Genomic DNA, 22,080 nt, shown 5'->3' on the forward strand with positions numbered 1-22,080 from the left:
AACGGGATAATATTTTGAAAATGAGCATAAAATATCTCAGCAATTGCATCCAACGGTCGGTTTTCCCAAACTCTGATATCTTTATGGGGTTGCCCTTAGAGGAATGTAATTAATAAATAGTGTTATTAAGGTGTCATCGGTTGACCATAGGGATCGAAGTCGAAATTATGATGAAATTTTATTGATTTTTTTACATTAAACATAAAATATTTCAATCATCTCATCCAACGGTTGGTCTGACACAATTTCCTTCTCCTTGTCTTTTTGAAAAATCCACATCACTATATAAGCAATATACAAGTTATACAACACTAGTAGGCACATAGGTATTTATAGTGATCCGCAACCCAAAATTGAAAAATCGATAAATTTGACATTATCCATGTATTTAACATGTATAAGTAGGTACCGTGTAAAAAAATTAACTCAGTCGGCCGTCGTTTTCATACTGGTCAAAGGGTTCAACCTCTTATATGCTTATGTTTCCCTAAGGGGAGCCGAAAAACTAGGAGATAAACTTCCCGAATTTCTTACATATGTTGATACACCTTGTCTCCACGAGAGTGTGAGCGCTGATAGATCGAGAAAAAAAGTTGTGAGAGAATGGTTACGAGTATTTTAGTTTGATGAGTATTTAGAGTTAAGGGTTGACCACGTGGATCGAGACCGAAACAATGACTAAAACATGTAAATTTCTTACCATAGCCATATTTCCCCGTCTTGATCACATCCAGCGGTCGAATTTGCCGAATTATATTTCCTCCATCTTGTTCATTTTGGAATGTATATTTTTCCCTACAACCAATAAACATGTTAGACAATATTAGTAAGCTACAACGATTTTGTGCAATCCAAAAATCTGGCACATTTATTCCGTTGTGATTTAGCTCTCTTAGGGAAGTATTTTGTTTATAGGGTTGATCGCTTTAAACAATGTGAAAACGACGGGGGACTGGGTCATTTTTTTACATAATATCTATTACTACGAAATAAACACATGGGTGATTTCAAATTTATTGATTTTAGTTTCATTTTTTCTTTGAATTGCACAAAATATGGAAAAATATGCCTATTTTTTTCGTCGTGATTGCATTTGTCCTTTGAAAGTATTATAGAAAAAATGAGTTTCCATAGTCCCTTTCTTTTCTCTAAATTGTGTTTTAGTGTTAGTAATAATGAAGACATTGTAATTGACCGAGTGGATCGTTATTGAGACGAAGTCGAAAGCGGATAATATATTGAAAATGAGCATAAGATATCTTAACCATTGCATCCAATGGTTGGTTTCCCCAAAGTCTTATATCTTTATGGGGTTGCCTTTAGAGGAATGTAACTAATAAATAAGTCAACTACATTAGTGGGCATGTAAGCATTTTGTGCGATCTAAAAAATCGAAATTGGAAATCGATCAGTTTGACATTATCCATCTATTTATAATATATTATTAGGTACTGTGTAAAAAAATTAACCCGATCTGTCGTCATTTCGACATTAAATAAAGCAGTCAACCTTTATATGCTTCTATTTCCCTAATGGGAGCTTAATCACGAAGAGATAAATTTTCCAAAATTTTTCCATTAGGTTATATAGCTCATACCCACGAGAGTGTAAGAGCTGACAGATCGAAAAAATAAGTTGCAAGTGAGCGGTAATGAGCATTTTAGTTTTTTGTGTATTTAGGGTTTAAGGTTGACCACATAGATCGAGACCCAAACTAGGACGAAAAAAAATTGAAATTTTGACCATAACCATTTCTTTATGCCATGATCATATCTAACGGTCGAATTTGATAAATTATATTTCATCCACCTTGTTTGTCATGGAAGGTATACTACTACATATAACTAATAAATAAAGTTATTAGTAGGCATGTAAGCATTTTGTGCGATCTAAATAATCGAAATAGAAAATCGATCAGTTTGACATTATCCATCTATTTATAATATTTTATTATGTAATGTGTAAAAAAATTAACCCAATCTGTCGTCATTTCGACAATAAATAAAGCGGTCAACCCTTTATATGCTTCTACTTCCCTAAGGGGAGCTTAATCATGAAGAGATAAATTTTCCAAACTTTTAACATTAGGTTATATAGCTCATACCCACGAGAGTGTAAGAGCTGACAGATCGAAAAAATAAGTTGCGAGTGAGCGGTAATGAGCATTTTAGTTTTTTGTGTATTTAGGGTTTAAGGTTGACCACGTAGATCAAGATCCAAACTACGACGAAAAGAATTTAAATTTTGACCATAACCATTTCTTTATGGTGTGATCATATCTAACGGTCGAATGTGATAAATTAGATTTCATCCACCTTGTTTGTCATGGAAGGTATACTTCTACATATAACTATAAGTAAACATTAGTGGGCATGTAAGCATTTTGTACGATCTAAATAATCGAAATGGAAAATCGATCAGTTTGACATTATCCATCTATTACACTATTAGATACTGTGTAAAAAAATTAACCCGATCTATCGTCATTTCAACATTAAATAAAGCGGTCAACCCTTTATATGCTTCCACTTCCCTAAGGGGAGCTTAATCACGAAGAGATAAATTTTCCAAAATTTTTCCATTAGGTTATATAGCTCATACCCACGAGAGTGTAAGAGCTGACAGATCGAAAAAATAAGTTGCGAGTGAGCGGTATTGAGCATTTTAGTTTTATGTGTATTTAGAGTTTAAGGTTGACCACGTAGATTGAGACCCAAATTACGACGAAAAGAATTGAAATTTTGACCATAACCATTTCTTTATGTCGTGATCATATCTAACGGTCGAATTTGATAAATTATATTTCATCCACCTTGTTTGTCATGGAAGGTATACTTCTACACGTAACTAATAAGTAAATATTAGTGGGCATGTAAGCATTTTGTGCGATCTAAATAATCGAAATGGAAAATCGATCAGTTTGACATTATCCATCTATTTATAATATATTATTAGGTGCTATGTAAAAAAATTAACCCGATCCGTCTTCATTTCGCCGTTAAATAAAGCGATCAACCCTCTATACACTTCTACTTCCCTAAGGGGAGCTAAATTATGAAGAGATAAACTTTCCGAAAATTTTATATTAAGTTATATAGATTATATCCACGAGAGTGTGAGAGCTGACAGATTGAAAAAATAAGTTGTGAGTAAGTGGTCATGAGCATTTTAGTTTTATGTGGTCTTTTAGGTTTAGGGTTGACCTAGTAGATCGAGACCCATATAACGACGAAAATAGCTGAAATTTTGACCATAACCATTTATTCTTATCGTGATAACATCCTACGGTCGATTTTGATAAAATCTATTTCCTACACATTGTTGCTCATGGAAGGTATACTTTTCATTACAACTAATAAGCTAGTTATACCACATTAGTAGACTTGTAAGAATTTTGTGCAATCCAAAAAATCGAAATTTTGTGCAATCCAAACTAATATTGTAAGAATTTTTACCATAGGCATCTTTCCCCGCCTTGATCACATCCAACGGTCGAATTTGCGGATTTCTATTTCCTCCACCTTGTTCATTTTGGAATGTATATTTTTTCCTACAACCAATAAACATGATAGACAACTTAAGTAAGCATATAAGGATTTGGGTGATCCAAATAATCAAAATTAAAAATTGATATATTTAACATTACTCATGTATTTAATGCTTATTAATAGGTACAGTGTAAAAAAATTAACCGTGTCGGCATGATTGGTTAAAGGGGTCAACTCAATATACGCTCATGCTTCCCCAACGGGAGTAAAATCATGGGGAGATAAAAGTCTCAAAATTTTTACATATGTTCATACACCTCGTTCCCACGAGCATGTGAGCACTGGCGGATCAAGAAAAGAAGTTGCGAGGGAGTGGGTACAAGCATTTTAGTTTGATGGGTATTTAGAGTTTAGGTTTGACTGCGTGGATCGAGACCGAAACGATAATGAAAACATATATAATTTTTACCACAACTATATTTTTCTGCCTTGATCACATCTAACGGTCGAATTTGCCAACTTTTGTTTCCTCCTCCTTGTTCATTTTGAAAGGTGCACTTTTCCTTGCAACCAATAAACATGCATTAGTAGACATATAAGAATTTTGTGTGATCCACATAATCAAAATTGAAAATTGATAAATTTGGTATTATTCATGTATTTAACAAGTATTAATAGGTTTCATGTAAAAATATTAACCCGGTCGACCGTCGTTTTCATATCAGTCAAAGAGGCCAAACCTAATGTACGCATATGCTTCTCTAAGGGGTGCCGAACCATGGAGATATAAATATCCCAAATTTTTTATATGGTTAATACACCACCCATAAGAGTGTTTGCACTGACGGATTGAGAAAAGAAATTGTGAAGGATTGGTTATGAGAGTTTTAGATTGATGAGTATTTACCATTTAGAGTTTAAGGTTGCTTCAAAATATTTTTTTTAATGTGAAATCTTTAAATTTTGGACTTGATAAAAAATACACAAAGTGATGAGTTTACGGTAATTTTCACAAAATCTTTCGGACACTTGAGCTATATATTATGATTCAGAATTATAAAAATTGGTAAATGGAAAAGATTTTGAAATGGAGCGATCTGAGTTGTACATCTTAATATATTTTAGTTTTGGAGGGTATTTTATTCGAAAATAAAATACACAATGCGACGAGTTTGTGAAAATTTTCGAAGAATTTTTCGAATACCCACACTAATTGTTATGATTTTTTCGAAGTTTGGAAATTATAGAAATTAATACTAAATGAAAAGAAAATCTATGGTGCAATCTGAGCTGTCGAAAACACCCGCCACTTCATCGTAGCCGTGTAAAATCATTTATGAGAGACTATATAAGAGGGGAGATCAGATTGACGGTCTAGACGGCCCCAGAAGCTTCTGATCTTGCGACCCGTTTCTCCAGCTCGACGACCGGAAGCTAAACCAGATTGAAACTTATTCCTTCGACGAAGACATGGTGGCAGATTGATCGTGTTCGATGCGTCTCTTCATTGTCGACACGTTTCTGGTCACTGATAATTCATACGTCGAGGAGGAGGAGCGAATCGAAGCTCGAAAGGTTTGGGTTTCCCGGCAATTCTTGGGCTTTTTCCGGCGACTCCGGCCACCGTATGAGGTGCATGAGATATGAATCGTGATCCTCTCTTCGTGCTTTACGTGTTGCTCTACTTGGTTTCGATTATAGTTGAGTTTTTATCGAATTGATGTTTTAAGTGCATCGGACCTCGTCCGAGTTTATTGTTCCGGCGGTCGTTAGGGAGATTCTGGGTGCACTTTGAGTTTCATGTTAGAATTAAGTGGACTTAACATTATCTAAAAGCATTAAGTAAATAGAACAATTGATCTAGCTAAATAAATAACAAGAAATATGTGATTATAACTCTAATACCAGTCACGTATCGAGATGTATATCTCTTGATAAGAGTAGGACTCTCATTGTTAATAACCTGATTAACATGAAGTGTTGTGATAAGTTTAAGTCTCCTAAACTGATAAACATGAAGTAAAACGAGGACTCCTTATGGGATGAGTCCGAGGATAAGTTTTGGCCAATATATAAGGAGGAGAAAGTCCCTATGTTCAACACTGCTCTTTGCATACATTCTCAGCCCCATTCTGAAGCATCTGGTGTTGAAGCATAGAAGACTTTCTTCCATTTGTGCAGCTGCTCATTCCTGATCTCAGAAGATGTCTGCCTCGATGAATGCTCTTGGACAAGCTGTGGCTGCATGGATTGAAAGTGTCAATCCAGGTGATTACTCCTACCGGGACTAGGAAAGCTACTGGTGTGCTGCATAATTGTTTTGTTCTTGTACAGGTTGTGTGTTATGTGATTTGTGATATGATCTTGTGTGCATCATGTATTCTTACAAATGGTATCAGAGCTTAGGAATTTCATAAACACATATCATGCGTTTTTGCCTTGTTTTAGAAAACCATATTGTGAAAATTATTTTATGGAAATAAAACATATTTTCTGTTATAGTAAAAGCAGGCCTTAAATGGTGTTTAACCCGTTTTTAGTATTAATCCAATTCATTAAGTAAACATGCCCAAACCCGAGTCCAAAATTAAAATAGTTTAAAAAGGATATTACCGTTAGAACATAACGGTCACTTATGTTTTTGGGATCGGATTGAGTAGGGCTTACTGAGATTGAATTCTCAGTTCTGAGGATTCAAGACCCTCGTTTAGAAATTTTTGGATTGACAGAAGGGTTAAAGTTGTTGCTTGTTCTTAATTTTTGCTTCCGCTAAAATAATTGTTGCAGCGCTGTAGCAGAGGCCAAGGTATGTTCTCTGAGAAATCAGAACTTGCGTTTCAATTTCTGCATTATGGAAAGGGTTGTCATATGGATTACTGTTTAGCATATGGAAAGGGTTGTCATATTGCATATAAATATCATATGTGGAATGTGGATTGAATCTGCGATTGTTGATGTGATGTTTCTGATGCACAAATATGTCTATGCTTGATATCCTTGATAATCTTGTCTTCAGTTGAATATGATTTTGAAACTAACAAGAATTCAGTACAAATCTCCCAATACGTAATTTTTTGCAATCTTGTTATGTTCTCATATATACAGAATATAGTTAATAAACTGTGAACAATTAGGCAAAACACATTATTAACTTTTGATTTGTGAATTTCTGGTTACAGTTTGATCATGTTGCACAAAGCAATCCATCATTTTTTTCAGAGAAATTCTTAAAGATTAAACAAATTAACACTTGTGTTGCTATTTTTAAAATTACACTTATATTTTGTTCTTCCAAAGAAGATGTTCACTGTGTAATCTTGATTATGGTACAGCATCATGTATAAACACAAATACCTATATTGATTTTTTGAAACTTTTCTTATCTAAAGGTATGATTGTTTCAACTAATAACTGGTATATGTAGGATATAGCATGATGATTTAGAACTTTAAGAATGTTAAGTTTTATGCCACAAAGGCAGTACTTGATATTACTGCAGTTTATGGGGTTATTGTTTGTGATTGTGTTTCTGTGATGTTGCCTACTTTTGAACTTATGCATGAAACACATAAAATTTAAAATACAGTCTTAACACACAGAAAATGAAATACTGCAGTAACTTACACGTTTTTTATTTTCTTTTGTCTAGGACCTCTTGTTGTGACCTTAGGTCAGGTTGAGATGCTTAATGGGTGGAACTATAAGAAGTGGAGAAATCAGGTGGAATTTTATCTGTCCATGCATCAAAACATGGATCTTTGCCTCATAGAGGATCAGCCTTCTGAACTAGATTCTGAAAGTACAAATGAGGATAGTAGGCATTATAAGGAGTGGTATAGCAGCAACAGAAAAGCCAAAAATGTGATTAGGTGCACTATGTCAGACACAGTGAAAGGGTCTATATTGGAGCCCGAGTTAGCCATGGACTTTCTGGAAGAAATTGCAGACAAATATAGAGAGAGTGACAAGGCCGAAGCAGCTAGGTTGTCTAGGAAGTTCAATGAACTGAGTTTCTCTGGGAAGGGCAGTGTGAGGGAGCACATTATGCAGCTAATTGATATTAACTCTAGGCTTAGAGACCTAGACATGGGAGTTAAAGATGAACAGGTGGTGCATGTGGCACTTCATTCTCTGCCAAACACCTACAGCAACCTGAGAACTTCATATAATGCCTTAGAGACCAAATGGAACCTGAACAAGCTAATCTCGATCTGTGTGGATGAGGAGGAAAGAATTAAGAGAGAGGGAGTACCAACCACTACAGTTAATCTGGTTGAGAAACCAAAGTGGAAAAAGCAGAATAAACTTAAGCCTAAGAAGACCACCCTCACTAAAATAGCTGGGAAACCTACAGAAGCTAGAGCTGGAAAAGTCTTTAAGTATAAGTGCTATTTCTGTAAAAAGATAGGGCACATGAAGAGGGACTGCAGTGGCTTTAAAGCTTGGATGATCAAGAAGGGTGAGTCATTTCCTAATTCAGTCTTTTCTCTAGAAGTTAATTTCATAAATGTAGATTCACACACTTATTGGTTAGATTCAGGCTCACCTATTCATATTACCACCTCACTGCAGGGTATAACACAGAGGAGGGCACCAAGGAAAAGTGAGCAGCAGGTCTGTGTGGGAAATGGAACAAGGGTAGCAGTTAAGGCTATTGGAACTCTGAAGATCGATTTAGGATTAGGCAAATTTATTTTTCTGGACAATGTTTATTATATTCCTTCCTTAAAAAGGAATCTTATTTCAGTAGGTCTTTTGGTTAGTATTGGATGCAAACTTATTATTGATTTTAGTGGAATAAAATTATTTCAGGGTTCTGAATACATTGGTTGTGGAATGTTTTCGAATAATTATTTGAGATTGGATTGTTCTGTTATTAAACAGGAAATTCTTTTAATTGAGAACAATGAAAACATGAATGCAGATAACAACATTACAGGTACTAAAAGAACTCTATTCAATAATAAGTCTGCAAAGTTATGGCACAGGAGACTAGGCCATATATCTAAAGAAAGACTTAAAACACTTGAGAAAAATAAGATTTTGCCTGCATTGGATTATACAGACTTGAATGATTGCATTGAATGTTTTAAGGGAAAATTGACAAACTGCAGAAAGAAAAAGGCTTTAAGAAGTCAAAATCTCTTAGAACTCATTCATACAGATATATGTGGTCCATTCAAATATAAGACACTCTGTGGAAATTTTTATTTCATCACATTTATAGACGACTTCTCTAGATACTGCTATATTTACTTGTTATCAGAAAAATCACAAGCTCTTGATGCATTCAAAATATACAAAACTGAAGTTGAATTGCAACTTGAAAAGAAAATTAAAGTAGTGAGATCTGATAGAGGAGGTGAGTTCTATGGTAGACATACTGAAACAGGCCAGCAAAAGGGACCTTTTGCACTTTATTTACAAGAAAATGGCATTAAGGCTCAGTACACAACTCCCTACAACCCTCAACAAAATGGAATAGCAGAAAGAAAAAATAGAACCTTGTTAAACATGGTGAGGAGTATGATGTGTACTTCAGGTCTGCCAAAATATTTATGGGGTGAGGCTCTTAAGACTGCAAATTACATTTGCAATAGATCACCTAGTAAATCTGTAGAAAAGACACCTTATGAGCTTTGGTGTGGAAAACAGCCAAGCTTGCATCACTGTCATGTTTGGGGATGTAAAGCTGAGGCTAAAACACCTAATGCCTTAACACAGAAGTTAGATCCAAAAACAGTGAGTTGCCATTTCATAGGATATTGTGAAAAATCAAAGGGATATAAATTTTATTCAGCTCATCATACAACTAGGACTTTTGAAACAAATCAAGCAAAGTTCTTAGATGAAGTGGTCTGTAATACAAGTTTTGAAGATTTGTCTTCAGAATTTGAAGAAATTATAGATAATGAGACTTTAGAAAATTTTTTACCCTTAATAACTGAAGATGAAATGCAAACTGTTAGTTCAGAAAATGAAGTTGAAAATCAAAATTCAGTAGAACCAGTAGCCTTAGATGATCAAGCACCTGATATAGCCCAAAATATTCAATTAGAAAATGTTAACCCTCAGCTTAGGAGATCCCAGAGAGAAAGAAGACCAGTTTATGGGGAGGATAGTGATTATGCAGTTTACTTGCAAGAAATTGATGTCCTTGCAGAAGACAATGATCCATTGAGTTTTAAACATGCATTAGAAAGCATTGAAGTTGAAGAATGGCAGAAAGCTATGGAAGCTGAGATTTCATCCATGAGTCAAAACAAAGTATGGGAGCTAGTTAAACCTGATCCAAACCAGAAAGCCATAGGATGCAAATGGGTGTTCAAGACAAAAAGGGATGCTAATGGTAACATAGAGAGGCATAAAGCTAGATTAGTAGCCAAGGGTTTCACACAAAAGGAAGGCATAGACTATACTGAAACTTTTTCCCCTGTATCCACAAAAGATTCATTTAGAATTATAATGGCTTTAGTGGCACACTATAATATGGAATTGCACCAAATGGATGTTAAAACAGCTTTTTTAAATGGGGAATTAGATGAAGTCATTTACATGAAGCAGCCTGAGGGTTTTGTGAAATCTGGAAAAGAAAACCATGTATGCAGACTAAAGAAATCCATTTATGGACTTAAACAAGCTTCTAGGCAATGGTATAAGAAGTTTGACTCTGTGATTTCATCATTTGGTTTTACAGAAAATATAGTTGATGAATGTGTGTACATAAAAACAGTTGGAAATAACTTTATTTTTCTCATACTGTATGTGGATGATATTCTTTTAGCCAGCAGCAACATTAAGTTACTTAAAGACACCAAAACCTTCCTGTCTAATAATTTTGACATGAAGGATTTAGGTGAAGCCTCTTATGTCTTAGGTATTGAAATCAAGAGAGACAGGGCACATGGTTTATTAGGCTTATCCCAACAAAACTACATTTTAAAAGTTTTAAAGAGATTTGGGATGGAAACTTGTGCATCAGGTGAAGCTCCTATGACAAAAGGAGACAAACTGTCAAAGAATAAAAATTCCAAAAATGGGGGGAAGATGTCTGATATGGATACCAAGCCTTATGCTAGACTAATAGGCAGCCTCATGTATGCACAGGTCTGTACAAGACCTGATTTAGCTTTTGCAGTTGGAATTTTGTCTAGATTTCAATCAAACCCTACTCAAGAACATTGGACTGCAGGAAAAAAGGTACTTAGATACTTGCAGAGGACCAAATCCCACATGTTGGTATATAGGCAGGTCAAACAGCTGGAACTAGTTGGCTATACTGACTCAGATTTTGCAGGAAATTATCCAGATTCAAAGAAATCAACATCTGGTTATGTGTTCATGCTTGCAGGAGGGGCTGTGGCATGGAAAACCACGAAACAGTCATTAGTCTCTACCTCCACTATGCAGGCTGAATTCATAGCCATTTATGAAGGAATGTGTGAAGGGTTATGGATTAAAAACTTTTTAATGCAGACAAAAGTTTTAAGTTTGATTGTGTCAGATGCACTTAAGATTTACTGTGATAATGAAGCTGCAGTATTTTTTGGCAAGAACAGTAAGAGATCCAACAACTCCAAGCATATTGATTTGAAGTACTATAGTGTGAGAGAGAGAGTGAAGCATGGTGAAGTCGCTGTTTTGAATATTGACACTGAATCTCAACTTGCAGATCCATTTACCAAGGCTCTATCAGTTATGAATTTTAAGAGACATATTGAGAACATGGGAGTATTACCTGATTTGAGTGCTTGAGTTCAGTGGGAGTATTGAGTCATTTCTTGAATTTTTCAGATACTTGTATTTTGCATCTGCATTTTATCAATAAAATTGAGGTATTCTAGGAAGAAATTATTTCATTGTTAGTTAACTTGTGTGAGGTACTTATTTTGATTATTTCATTTTGAATATATGTGTGTTATCAAGTGAACTACTATGCTTGCATAGATTTTCAGTTACAGAAAACAACTTCAAGTTCACTGGTGTTTAGAGGTTGTTGCCAAGATTTTGATTAATCAAAATCATTCTGATGGACTATGAGTATTATGGCATTACAGGTAGATATACTTGCCATATAGCTCTTTTGTTATCACTTAGAGCTCATGTGAATACAGTAGCTGACGTTAGTGATTTTTAACCAATGTGTTTGTTCCAAACTTAATTGGTTCTGAATTCTACATTAGTTTCTGTACTTGACCGAGCTGGATGAGATCTGAGTTTTTACATGTTTCAAGTGCACACTTCAGTTGTTGTTTAATTCAAGTTATTAGTTGAATTGTTCTGCAAATAGAAAATGTTAGTCCAAGTGGGAGAATGTTAGAATTAAGTGGACTTAACATTATCTAAAAGCATTAAGTAAATAGAACAATTGATCTAGCTAAATAAATAACAAGAAATATGTGATTATAACTCTAATACCAGTCACGTATCGAGATGTATATCTCTTGATAAGAGTAGGACTCTCATTGTTAATAACCTGATTAACATGAAGTGTTGTGATAAGTTTAAGTCTCCTAAACTGATAAACATGAAGTAAAACGAGGACTCCTTATGGGATGAGTCCGAGGATAAGTTTTGGCCAATATATAAGGAGGAGAAAGTCCCTATGTTCAACACTGCTCTTTGCATACATTCTCAGCCCCATTCTGAAGCATCTGGTGTTGAAGCATAGAAGACTTTCTTCCATTTGTGCAGCTGCTCATTCCTGATCTCAGAAGATGTCTGCCTCGATGAATGCTCTTGGACAAGCTGTGGCTGCAGGGATTGAAAGTGTCAATCCAGGTGATTACTCCTACCGGGACTAGGAAAGCTACTGGTGTGCTGCATAATTGTTTTGTTCTTGTACAGGTTGTGTGTTATGTGATTTGTGATATGATCTTGTGTGCATCATGTATTCTTACATTTCACTCCTTGAGAAGTAGGACGCAAGTCGGAGTGGAATCGAGAGCTCCGTCGTCCATGCACAACAGTTTTGATTACCTTTAAACTGAGAATGGTTTTTCTTGTGAAATTTTGAAGGTAGGGAATTGGCTAGGAACAATTCTCGGGTAACGGACTACGGGGTAACTGATGGGAACCTATTGCACTTGGTACTTGGGCTTTCGAATCTCCAGGTTATTACTGTTAGGAGTTTGAGCTGCTTGTTGAGAGGAGTAGGAATGTCGGATAGCTGAAGCAGCAGATTGCTAAGAAAGGTAATGGGTCTGTTAATGTCAAAGATCAGGAACTCATGAGATGGTGAAGAGCTTGAAGATCAGAGACTGATATATGCACAAGTAATGATGCTGTTATTCATTTGTTGGTCCGGAAATCTGCTAAGGTTAGAGATCTTAGAGCTAAACGTATAGAGAAGGATTTTGTACAGAGGCTTTAAATTTGAACGAGCAGCAGCAGCTTTAGAGAGTTGAACAATTTTACCGTCACGGAGACATTTGTTACTGTTAACGGTAGTTAAATGTGAATTTCCTTCCATGCCCTTCACATGCCAATTTTGTGGACAGGAAGACGCCAGCATTGCTGGCCCCACAGGGGCGCACGGTGTGCAGGGTGCATTCCAGCCGCACCCAAACATTCAAATGACTAAGGGTACAGCTTTCTGATGAATGATGATTCATGCTCTGACAATATATATATATATATATATATATATATATATATAACATGCATGGCAGACCATAGAATGATTTTTTTTTTTTTTTCCTTCACATCGCAGAAGTCAAAGCATGATTAATCAATCAACCACTTGCACACATGCCCCACGCCCTCTCTGTCTTGCTGACGTCTCTGTCTCTTTTTTTTTTTTTTTGATCCGAATTCAATGCAATGATGCATGACTCCCCTTTTTTTTGTCTGTGTGCAAGGGAAAGCGTGATTCTCTTTTCCTACTACCTTGTCATGTGGCCTCACATTTGCTTTTCATACGGGCTTTCTGCGAGTACTGGTGCCCCACGACGAATACCCTCCACACTTTTAGCGGGGAAATGTCCATCTCTCTCTGGGATTTGGACCAACTTGGACGTTTGTCCATTGCTGGACGATTTTATGATGAAGTTGTTCCAGCTGCTGAGGAGCTTTCTACAACAAGCAAAGGGAGTCAACAGAGCTGCCGCTATTTGTTTCTCGCCTACCATAAGCTCTGCAAAGAAAGCCAAGGGCAGAAAGTGAAGATAACTTCATGGATACGATATTGGTATAGAGGAGCTTTGCACTATAAGAGGCCTCCAAACAAAAGCACCAGGAACAAAAGAGATCCGCCCCATAATGTATTTAATCCATCTAGCAGGATCCATGAGATCCGACAACGTACTTCTGCAGACCTCGCAGTATTTGATGACTTAGGCATTGAGAGTGAAGATGTAGAGCCCACCTATTTGGCTGCCTTTCTTGCTTGTTGGTTGTGTCTGTTTGTTTTACCCAGAGACAACACTGGTTTGATTCATCCGGGAGTATTCAAAGTTGCCAGCAAAATGTCACAGGGTGTACAGTTTTGCCTATCAGTACCAGTGTTACATCTATCAGGGTTTAGGCGAGATTTCTGTTTCCAGCGATCCAGGTAACTGCTCGGCTGCCCTTCCTTTTCATTATATTTATGCATGGCTAGCAGAGTACTTTGGCACCCACTTTCAGTCTCCACTTCCCAACGACCTAAGACCCCGTATGGTTCGCTTCTCCGGAGAATTTTCAGCTAAATATTGTGGGGACTCACAGGCGCTTTCTTTGTTCAATGCATGTGATAATGTGAGGATGGATGCATTTGCCAGGGTATTTTCATAGAGCAGAGTGATTATCAACCGCGAAAACATCTCCCATTTAGACCTCATATATCTCATCAGCCTTCGATCTGGGTATCTTTCTCTCAGACAGGATAACCGACGAGTCATTCAGCCATACAGTCCACATCGGTTCAGTCGGCAGTTTGGTTATGTCCAAGACATTCCTGGCAGCCTTAAGAATGACATTTGCACCAACGTATTGACTTTGATTTATAAGCATTGGGATTCTTGCACCAGAATGAACACCAAGTGCGTGGTAACGTTGCCGATCCAGAGTGCTATCACGGAGTACATGGTTACCTGAGACTATGTTGTGCAGTGGTCTAAAGTGTACCGTTCTACACCAGTGAAAGCAACGAAAGAAGCGCCTACTAGTAGACTACTGCACAAGACTTTGAAAGCAAAAGAAGATAAGAACATCACCCGTGCAACACCGCCTCATCGCAAAAATGTGATTCCTTGTGAAGTTGAATGTAGCACCAACGTCCCTGCGCCTCCTAATAGGACTTTGCTTCCTAGTAGTGATTGCCAGACTCATCCACTCAACACTCTAGACGATGATGGGGACTCTTTAGATTCTCACATTGCTTTGGCTCATCCACCTAAGTTGAAAAGACCTGCCATCAAAGAAAGAAGGAGTAGTGGAAGCAGCGGTAGCAATAATAGTGAAGTGCACTTTAAGCGTCGGAAAACTGACACCAGTCTTGGCCCTATTTATTGTGATTCCAATGCTGAGTTCACTCTGAATACTGACTTCCTTGGTGACATTTCAACTTCTTCACAACCGATGCTGCAACGAAATGAGGTAACTCTTTTTTTGACTTGTGTCAGAGATTTTTTTCTTTCTTTCTTTTTGTGGTCTTTTTTTTTTTGGAATTTGAATTGTTCGTTTCCCATCTTTTCAGGGTGCAGAGACTGATGATCATTCACTTTGGGGGAACGATGACGCCTCTTTAGACCCTATACGTGTTCCTTCTGCAGCGGAACTTGAGGCTTACGCTTTACCCACGAAAGGAAAATCCAATGCAAAGAGTGACTCACAGCAAATTGACCCTACAGGTACAATTCTTAACTCTTGTGTATTTTCATTGCACTTTAAGCCCCCTTTTTCTTTAATTAATGATATATGTACAGTTCCACTTACCAAGGTACATCCTCCTAAGCCTCTGAACACCATAGCCTTTTCTGAGGCCTCTCTTGGTGGAGCTGCTATTATAGATGCCAGCCAAAGACTTCGTGATATTCGTCAACAAGCTGCTACTGCAGTTTGTGAACAAATTGAAGATATGATAATAAAGCACTCCTCGAAGACCATTCTTTCCAGCAAGGGGGAACTTGACAAGTTGATAGCTGAACTTAGCCATTATGGGATTGATCCTTCATCCATAAGGGGAAAAGTTGAAGGATTGTTGACTAGTGCTGACCAATACAACTTGGCACGATTTTCTTGTTCACCAAGGCTACTCCAGGCACACGTAATCAACGTCTGGCTGACACAGAGTCAGAAATTGCGAAGGTTACTTTAATTCGTCAAGCTGACTGTTGGAGACATCATTGAGTATGAAAGTGTGTGCAAATTTGTGTATGATGTTCCCTACTCCCAAGTGTAGGAGGTCAAGTTTTAATATAGGGAAGTGAAGAGTATCGTACCCAAAGGATTGGGGGAAACTCAAACCTAGCTAGATTCCCGCAAAAGCCTAGAAAAACATGCAATCTAACTTTTTACAAGTTCACAACCTTAGCCCTTTGGAAGCTAAAGATTGCAAGGATGGTATTAACAATTATGGTAGTAAATGGCTTGGTTGATTTTAGTTTTACGATAAACTAAGTTTCACAAAAATTAAACTAAGCTAATAAAAATGTGGAGACTAAATCAATGAGAGGAGTAGAGACTTAGGCATCACACCTAACCTTACTCATGCACAAAATGTAACCCATATTTGATGTAGTAACATGCTTTGACAAATTTCCCCTTAGTGTTATGGTGAAGCTACCAAGAAACCAACTAATCATGCAACTCAACAAACTTTGGTGAAGCTAAGTTAAATTACACAACCTTAATCCCATTTATATTTCATTAAAACACAAGTGGGCTATAAACCGCAAGCCTAACACCCCTAGAGCAATTAAACTCACGGTTTATGCATTAAGTTTAAAGTAAGAAATTCAAGCAACTTAACAATTCTCGTAGGAATCATTAAGCCACCACCTAAAGGCTACTCATGCTCATGGATTCAAGAAGTGGTCAAGTTCAAGTTTCCGATTCATTAATTTCCTAAACATGCTTTCTAGGTGACTAAGCTAGCAAACACATTTAGTAAGCATTAAAGTTTAGAAGCCCATAGATTCAAAACATGCATAGACATCAAAACACATGAAAATTTACATTATTTGCACATAAGTTTGGTTAGGGCTAGCCCTAGCCTCAAATCCAACTACTCACAACACATGTTATTACAAGTACAAGCCATAAACATCAAACTAAAGAGAGAAGGAAGGGAAAAGGAAGAACTACCCACGGGTTTGACTCTTGGTGGAGTCAAACCAAGATGTCAAAGATCCCACCTAGCTCTCTAGATGTAAAATGATGAGAGAATTGCTTCAAGGTATGGGATTTTCGGTTTTTACAACCCAAAACACCATACACATCCACAAACTCAAGAACAAGCAAAAACAAAGGCTTGGATATGTGAAAGCAAGTGTTGTGATTGATTTAGAGTGTGTAGTAACTTTGGTTTTGGTGAAACCCAAGTGCCTACACACCTATTTCTCACACAAACTTAAGCAACTATGAGCTAGAACTCAAAACTAGAGAGAAACTATGCTAGAACTAGAGAAAAGGGAGATTTTGGTGTTGTAAAATGAGAGAGTAGAAGGGTGAACGGTTTTGGGGAGAGATAATGGGCTATTTAAAGGCCAAGGCAATTCAAATCAAGGGTGGAGATCAAAAGGAATGAAGGGCTAGATGTGATTGACAAATGTGTAAGCACAAAATATGGATCTAGTTTTTAACTCCACATAGAAATGACCTAGAAAGCCCATAGATATTTTGGTGGAGGAGAAAAAGTAAGGGTAGAAGGGTCATTTTGTAGGGGAACAAGGTAATAAATGGGAGACAAAGGTGTAAGGTGTAAGAATTGGACCACTTGTCATCTTTCAACTTTTGAATTTCAAAATAACCTAGACCTAAAGTCTTCCCACCTAAAGTCTCTAACCCTAATCAGCTCTTTCCTGTCCTCCACACATGTTCTTGGCCGGCCAACTTGGCCGGAAATGTCCGGAATCCGGCGTTGACCACCATTGACCCATTTTTTGTCCGTTTGCGCACCTTCTTCTCCTTTCTTCCTTCAATTGAATCTCCACCGAATCTCCACACTGAGTTCAGAATTGGCCTTTGACTTCTGCATACCAAATGTTTCTACATGAGTGTAGATCATCCAGGTAAAATTTCAGAGCTTAGTTCGCCGTGGTTTGGCCGAAAATGTTGCCGGAATTCGTACAGTTCCGGTTTTACAGTTTTCGTGTTTTAGTCAGAAATTTGTGCTGATCGTTTGAACACCTTCCACTAAGAAATAACTCTTTCACTCTTCATAAGAAATGATTCTTAATATGTCTAGAATGGATTTGAAAAGTTTCAACTCATTTGAAGTTCATTTGGTCAGTCTGCCGCTCCTCCTCCCTTGCCTAGCTCGGTTTCTCCTAGCCGGAGTAGGAAAATGTGCTAAAGTTGACTTTTTGTGCATTTCCAAGCTTCTCCATCATTTCCTAGCATGATAAGGAAAACATAATAAATATATATAAATAAACACAAAGGTTAAGCAAAAGTGCAAGATTAGGGGAATAATTAGTAGGTAATTATGGACCTAACACTGACTCTGATCATCGTCAATCTGCACTTAAGTCTTTGGAGAAATTAAAGGAGGAGCAGTGAAAATTGGAGCAAACAGTGACTTTACTAGACGAGAGACTTCTACTATAGGAGAAGAAGCTTGCTGACCTAGAAAAAGAGAAGACTCAAATCCAAGAGACCCCCGAGGTGACCACTGCAGAGCTTGAGACGACAAAATCATTGTGAGATACTTTTGAGAACCACCGCAATAGCTTCAAGGGTTTGACTTGGGTGTGAAGAGCTGTTCTCCATTTGTCACTTATGATGATTTTTTTTGTTCTTTTCCTTTATCATTTGTAATAAGTCAAACTTTGACAGTCATAACTTATTATAAAAAAATAAATACTTTTCTAGTTATTTACTTCTTGAATAGTAAACACACTCTTTATTTTTATTTGATTTGACTGAACTCGAGATTGTTATTCCCAAGCTGCCTACGTATCCTTCTAAAGAAGGAATCAAGCCATCACGTAGTTCAAGGGTTTATGGATGAAGTGAAATTGATTTTTTTTTTGGTCCTTTTTTTTTTGCTTGAGCCGCCCTTTCAGGTTTTCAACTCAACAGACTTTTTTTTTTTTTTTTTGTGTGTGCCATGTGCAGTTTAGGCTCGTGCTGGCTAGGAGCGTCTTCTTATGCTTTTCAAGCATAGTAGCTCTTCAAGAACTTTCCATTTATGGGGCCAATCCTCAGGCCATCTTCAGCCACAATTTTGTAGGCTCCATTGGTGTAGACTTCGCGGACTACATAAGGTCCATCCCATTTTGACTGAAACTTAGGACTAGTCTTGTGTGTCATGATGATAGGTCTACGCACGGCAAGCACTAGATCACCAACTTGAAAGGATCTGGGTCGAACCCCTTTGTTGAAAGCTCGTGACATTCGAGCTTGATAGCATTCCAAGTGCTGTTGCGCGTCAAGTCTCTTTTCATCTAAGGCTTCCAACTCCTGAAGGCGTAACTTGACGTTCTCTTCATCAGTTAGTCCTTCTTGCAAAGCAATCCTCAGAGATGGAATTTGTTTCTCTAAGGGTAAGACAGCTTCAACACCATATACAAGGGAATAAGGTGTAGCTTTCGTGGGAGTTCGATATGTCGTTCTATAGGCCCACAGCGCGTCGCCCATTCTTTCATGCCAATCCCTTTTTGTTTTGCTGACAACTTTCTTCAAAATATTACACAATGTCTTGTTGAATGCTTCGGCCAACCTATTTGCCAGGGCGTTGTACATAGAAGAAAAGTGTAACTTGAAGTGATATTTCTCACAGCGTTTCTCCATGGCACTATTGGAAAAGTACTTGGCATTGTCTGTGATGATGCAGCGAGGAACACCATATCGTTGAATGATATTCCCTTTGATGAAGTCTACAACATTTTCTTTCTTTATTTCCTTAAGCGGTACCGCCTCTGCCCACTTTGAAAAGGAATCCGTAGCCGCTAGAATGTATGAGTAACTGGCGAAGGATTTCGGAGTTATGGGCCCAACAGCATCAAGTCCCCACACATCGAAGGGGTAGGAAGCAATCGTTGGTTGCAACGGCTCTGGTGGTTGATGGATGAAGTTTGCATGAAACTGGCAAGCTTGACACCTTTGTGCATACTCCATGCAATCTTTAACCATAGTGGGCCAATAGTAACCCATCCTCTTCACTTGAAAATGGAGCTTAGGACCTGACTGGTGAGCTCCGCATACTCCTGAATGAGCTTCCTCCATAGCCTTAGCAGCTTCCTCTTTCCCCAGACATCTAAGAAGCAATCCATCGAAAGATCGTCGATAAAGAGTCTCCTTATAGTAGAAGAAGCGTGATACTCTTCGTCTTATGTCCAAGCGTTGCTTTGGGTCATCAGACAACTTATTTCACTCGAGGTAATCAATCAACGGGTACCTCCAGTCATCCACATCAATCACGTAAACAGAGACAACATTGGAGTCTTCACGCCAAAGCTCAGAGATTGTAGGTACGACCCACCGTTGGCAGATTGGAAGGTGTATGATTTCATCCTCTGATAATGCCAAAGTTGCTGCTAAGTTGGCCAAAGCGTCTGCTGTTTGATTTTCTTTTCTTGGCACATGCGTTAGTGTGACAGCATCCTTTAAGAGTTGTGTGGCGAGCTGAAAATAAGGAACTAAATCATCTTTCTTCACTTCATAGATAGTTAGTAATTGATCAATTACTAACTTCGAGTCTCCATACACCTCTAGATTTGAGATTTTCATTTCAGTTGCTGTTTGTAGTCCCATAATTAGCGCTTGGTACTCAGCAACATTATTGGAACATAACTCACCAAGAGTAAAGGCATAAGGCAATATCTGCCTTTCCGGAGAAATGAAGACCACACCAGCTCCGGCCCCATCTGCTCGTGAAGACCCATCGAAGAACATTTGCCAAGCAGGGAGGACCTCTGTATTAAAGACTTCTTCATCTGGCAACTCATCTGAAATCTCCCAATCCGCAGGAATAGGATGATCCGCTAGGAAATCAGCCAATGCTTGTCCTTTAACTGCTTTGGCTGGTATGTAGATGATCTCATACTGATTGACGAGTAGTGCCCATTTTGCCATTTGCCCTGTCAAGACGGGTTGTGACATAACAAACTTGACTGGGTCAGCTTGCGCCACTAGATGCACTGTGTAAGCTTGCATGTAATGTCTTAACTTTTGGATAGCGAAGACGAGTGCGAGACAGATTTTCTCTGTCGGCGGCTAGTTTAGTTCCGGTCCTGTGAGAGTTCGACTTAAGTAATACAATGCCCTCTCCTTATTTGCTTCATTTTCTTGGGCTAGGAGTGCTCCAAGTGATCGCTCTTGAGCAGCAATGTAGAGGATAAGCGGCTTCCCAAGGATGGGTGCACCTAACACTGGAGGGTTTGCAAAGTACTTCTTTATACTTTCAAAGGCGTTATGGCAAGCTTCATCTCATACGAAAGGCACATGCTTCTTCAGAAGTTGACTAAACGGCTGACAACGGCCTGCGAGGTTTGATATAAACCGTCTAATAAAGGCAAGCCGTCCTTGGAGACTTTTAACTTGCGTAGATTTCTTGGCTCAGGCATGTCTTGAATGGCCTTAATCTTTGACTGGTCCACTTCAATGCCACAATGTTTCACAATGAATCCAAGAAACTTGCCTGAACTAACTCCAAAAGCACATTTTAGGGGGTTCATCTTGAGCTGGTACTTGCGTAGTCTATCAAACACCCTTCTTAAGTCTTGGAAGTGATCCGTCCTCCTTTTTTACTTGACCACTAAATCGTCGACATAACATTCCACGTACTTGTGAAGCATGTCTCCGAAGATTTTCTGCATAGCACGTAGATATGTTGCACCAACATTTTTCAACCCGAATGGCATGACTTTGTAGCAATAAATGCCTTTGGGAGTACGGAACGCAGTAAGCTCTTCATCTTCTAAGGCCATCCTAATTTGATTATACCCAGGTGACCCATCCATGAAGGAAAAAGCTTCATGTCCCGTTGTCGCATCCACCATGAGTTCAATGATGGGCAAAGGGAAGTCATCTTTCGGACACGCATCATTTAAGTCTCGGAAGTCCACACATACACGGAGTTGTCCGTTCTTCTTCTTGACAGGAACAATGTTTGCAATCCACTTAGGATATTGAACCTCTCTAATGAAACCCGCAGCAATCAACTTATCAACTCCAGCTTCAATTTGAGGAAGGAGTTCGGTCCGAAAGCGTCGTTGTGTTTGCTTTATCGGTCGAGCCTCAGGTTTAACTGCGAGACGATGAACCGCTACCTTTGGGTCAAGACCAGGCATTTCTTTGTACGTCCATGCAAAGACGTCTTTATATTCAAGCAGCAGATCATAGTATTTCTTTTCTTCTTCAGGACTAAGCGAAGCGCTCACGAAGACAGGTCTTGGATCTTCCTCAGTTCCCATATTGAGCTCTTTAAGCTCGTCGACAGTAGCTT

At 38.1% G+C, this 22,080-nt stretch overlaps 1 protein-coding gene across 1 annotated transcript; it reads left to right on the forward strand.

Annotated features, from left to right (window-relative positions):
* The first annotated feature begins 7,523 nt into the window (after positions 1-7,523).
* Positions 7,524-8,237, forward strand: LOC112182162. The gene is made up of 2 exons (XM_024320611.2): positions 7,524-7,947; positions 8,061-8,237. The coding sequence occupies exons 1-2, from the start codon at positions 7,533-7,535 to the stop codon at positions 8,093-8,095; spliced, it is 450 nt and encodes a 149-aa protein (XP_024176379.2). The 5' UTR covers positions 7,524-7,532; the 3' UTR covers positions 8,096-8,237.
* The last annotated feature ends 13,843 nt before the right edge of the window (positions 8,238-22,080 follow it).

The sequence above is a fragment of the Rosa chinensis genome, chromosome 1 (genome assembly GCF_002994745.2).
Source record: "Rosa chinensis cultivar Old Blush chromosome 1, RchiOBHm-V2, whole genome shotgun sequence".
Taxonomy (NCBI): Eukaryota; Viridiplantae; Streptophyta; class Magnoliopsida; order Rosales; family Rosaceae; genus Rosa; species Rosa chinensis.

Excerpts from the sequence above, each read along its gene's own strand:
- LOC112182162 (XM_024320611.2), top strand. The coding sequence starts at position 7,533 with ATGCAGCTAATTGATATTAACTCTAGGCTTAGAGACCTAGACATGGGA. Across the intron at positions 7,948-8,060 it reads AGCTTGGATGATCAAGAAGG|GGTATAACACAGAGGAGGGC; the intron begins GTGAGTCATTTC and ends ACCTCACTGCAG.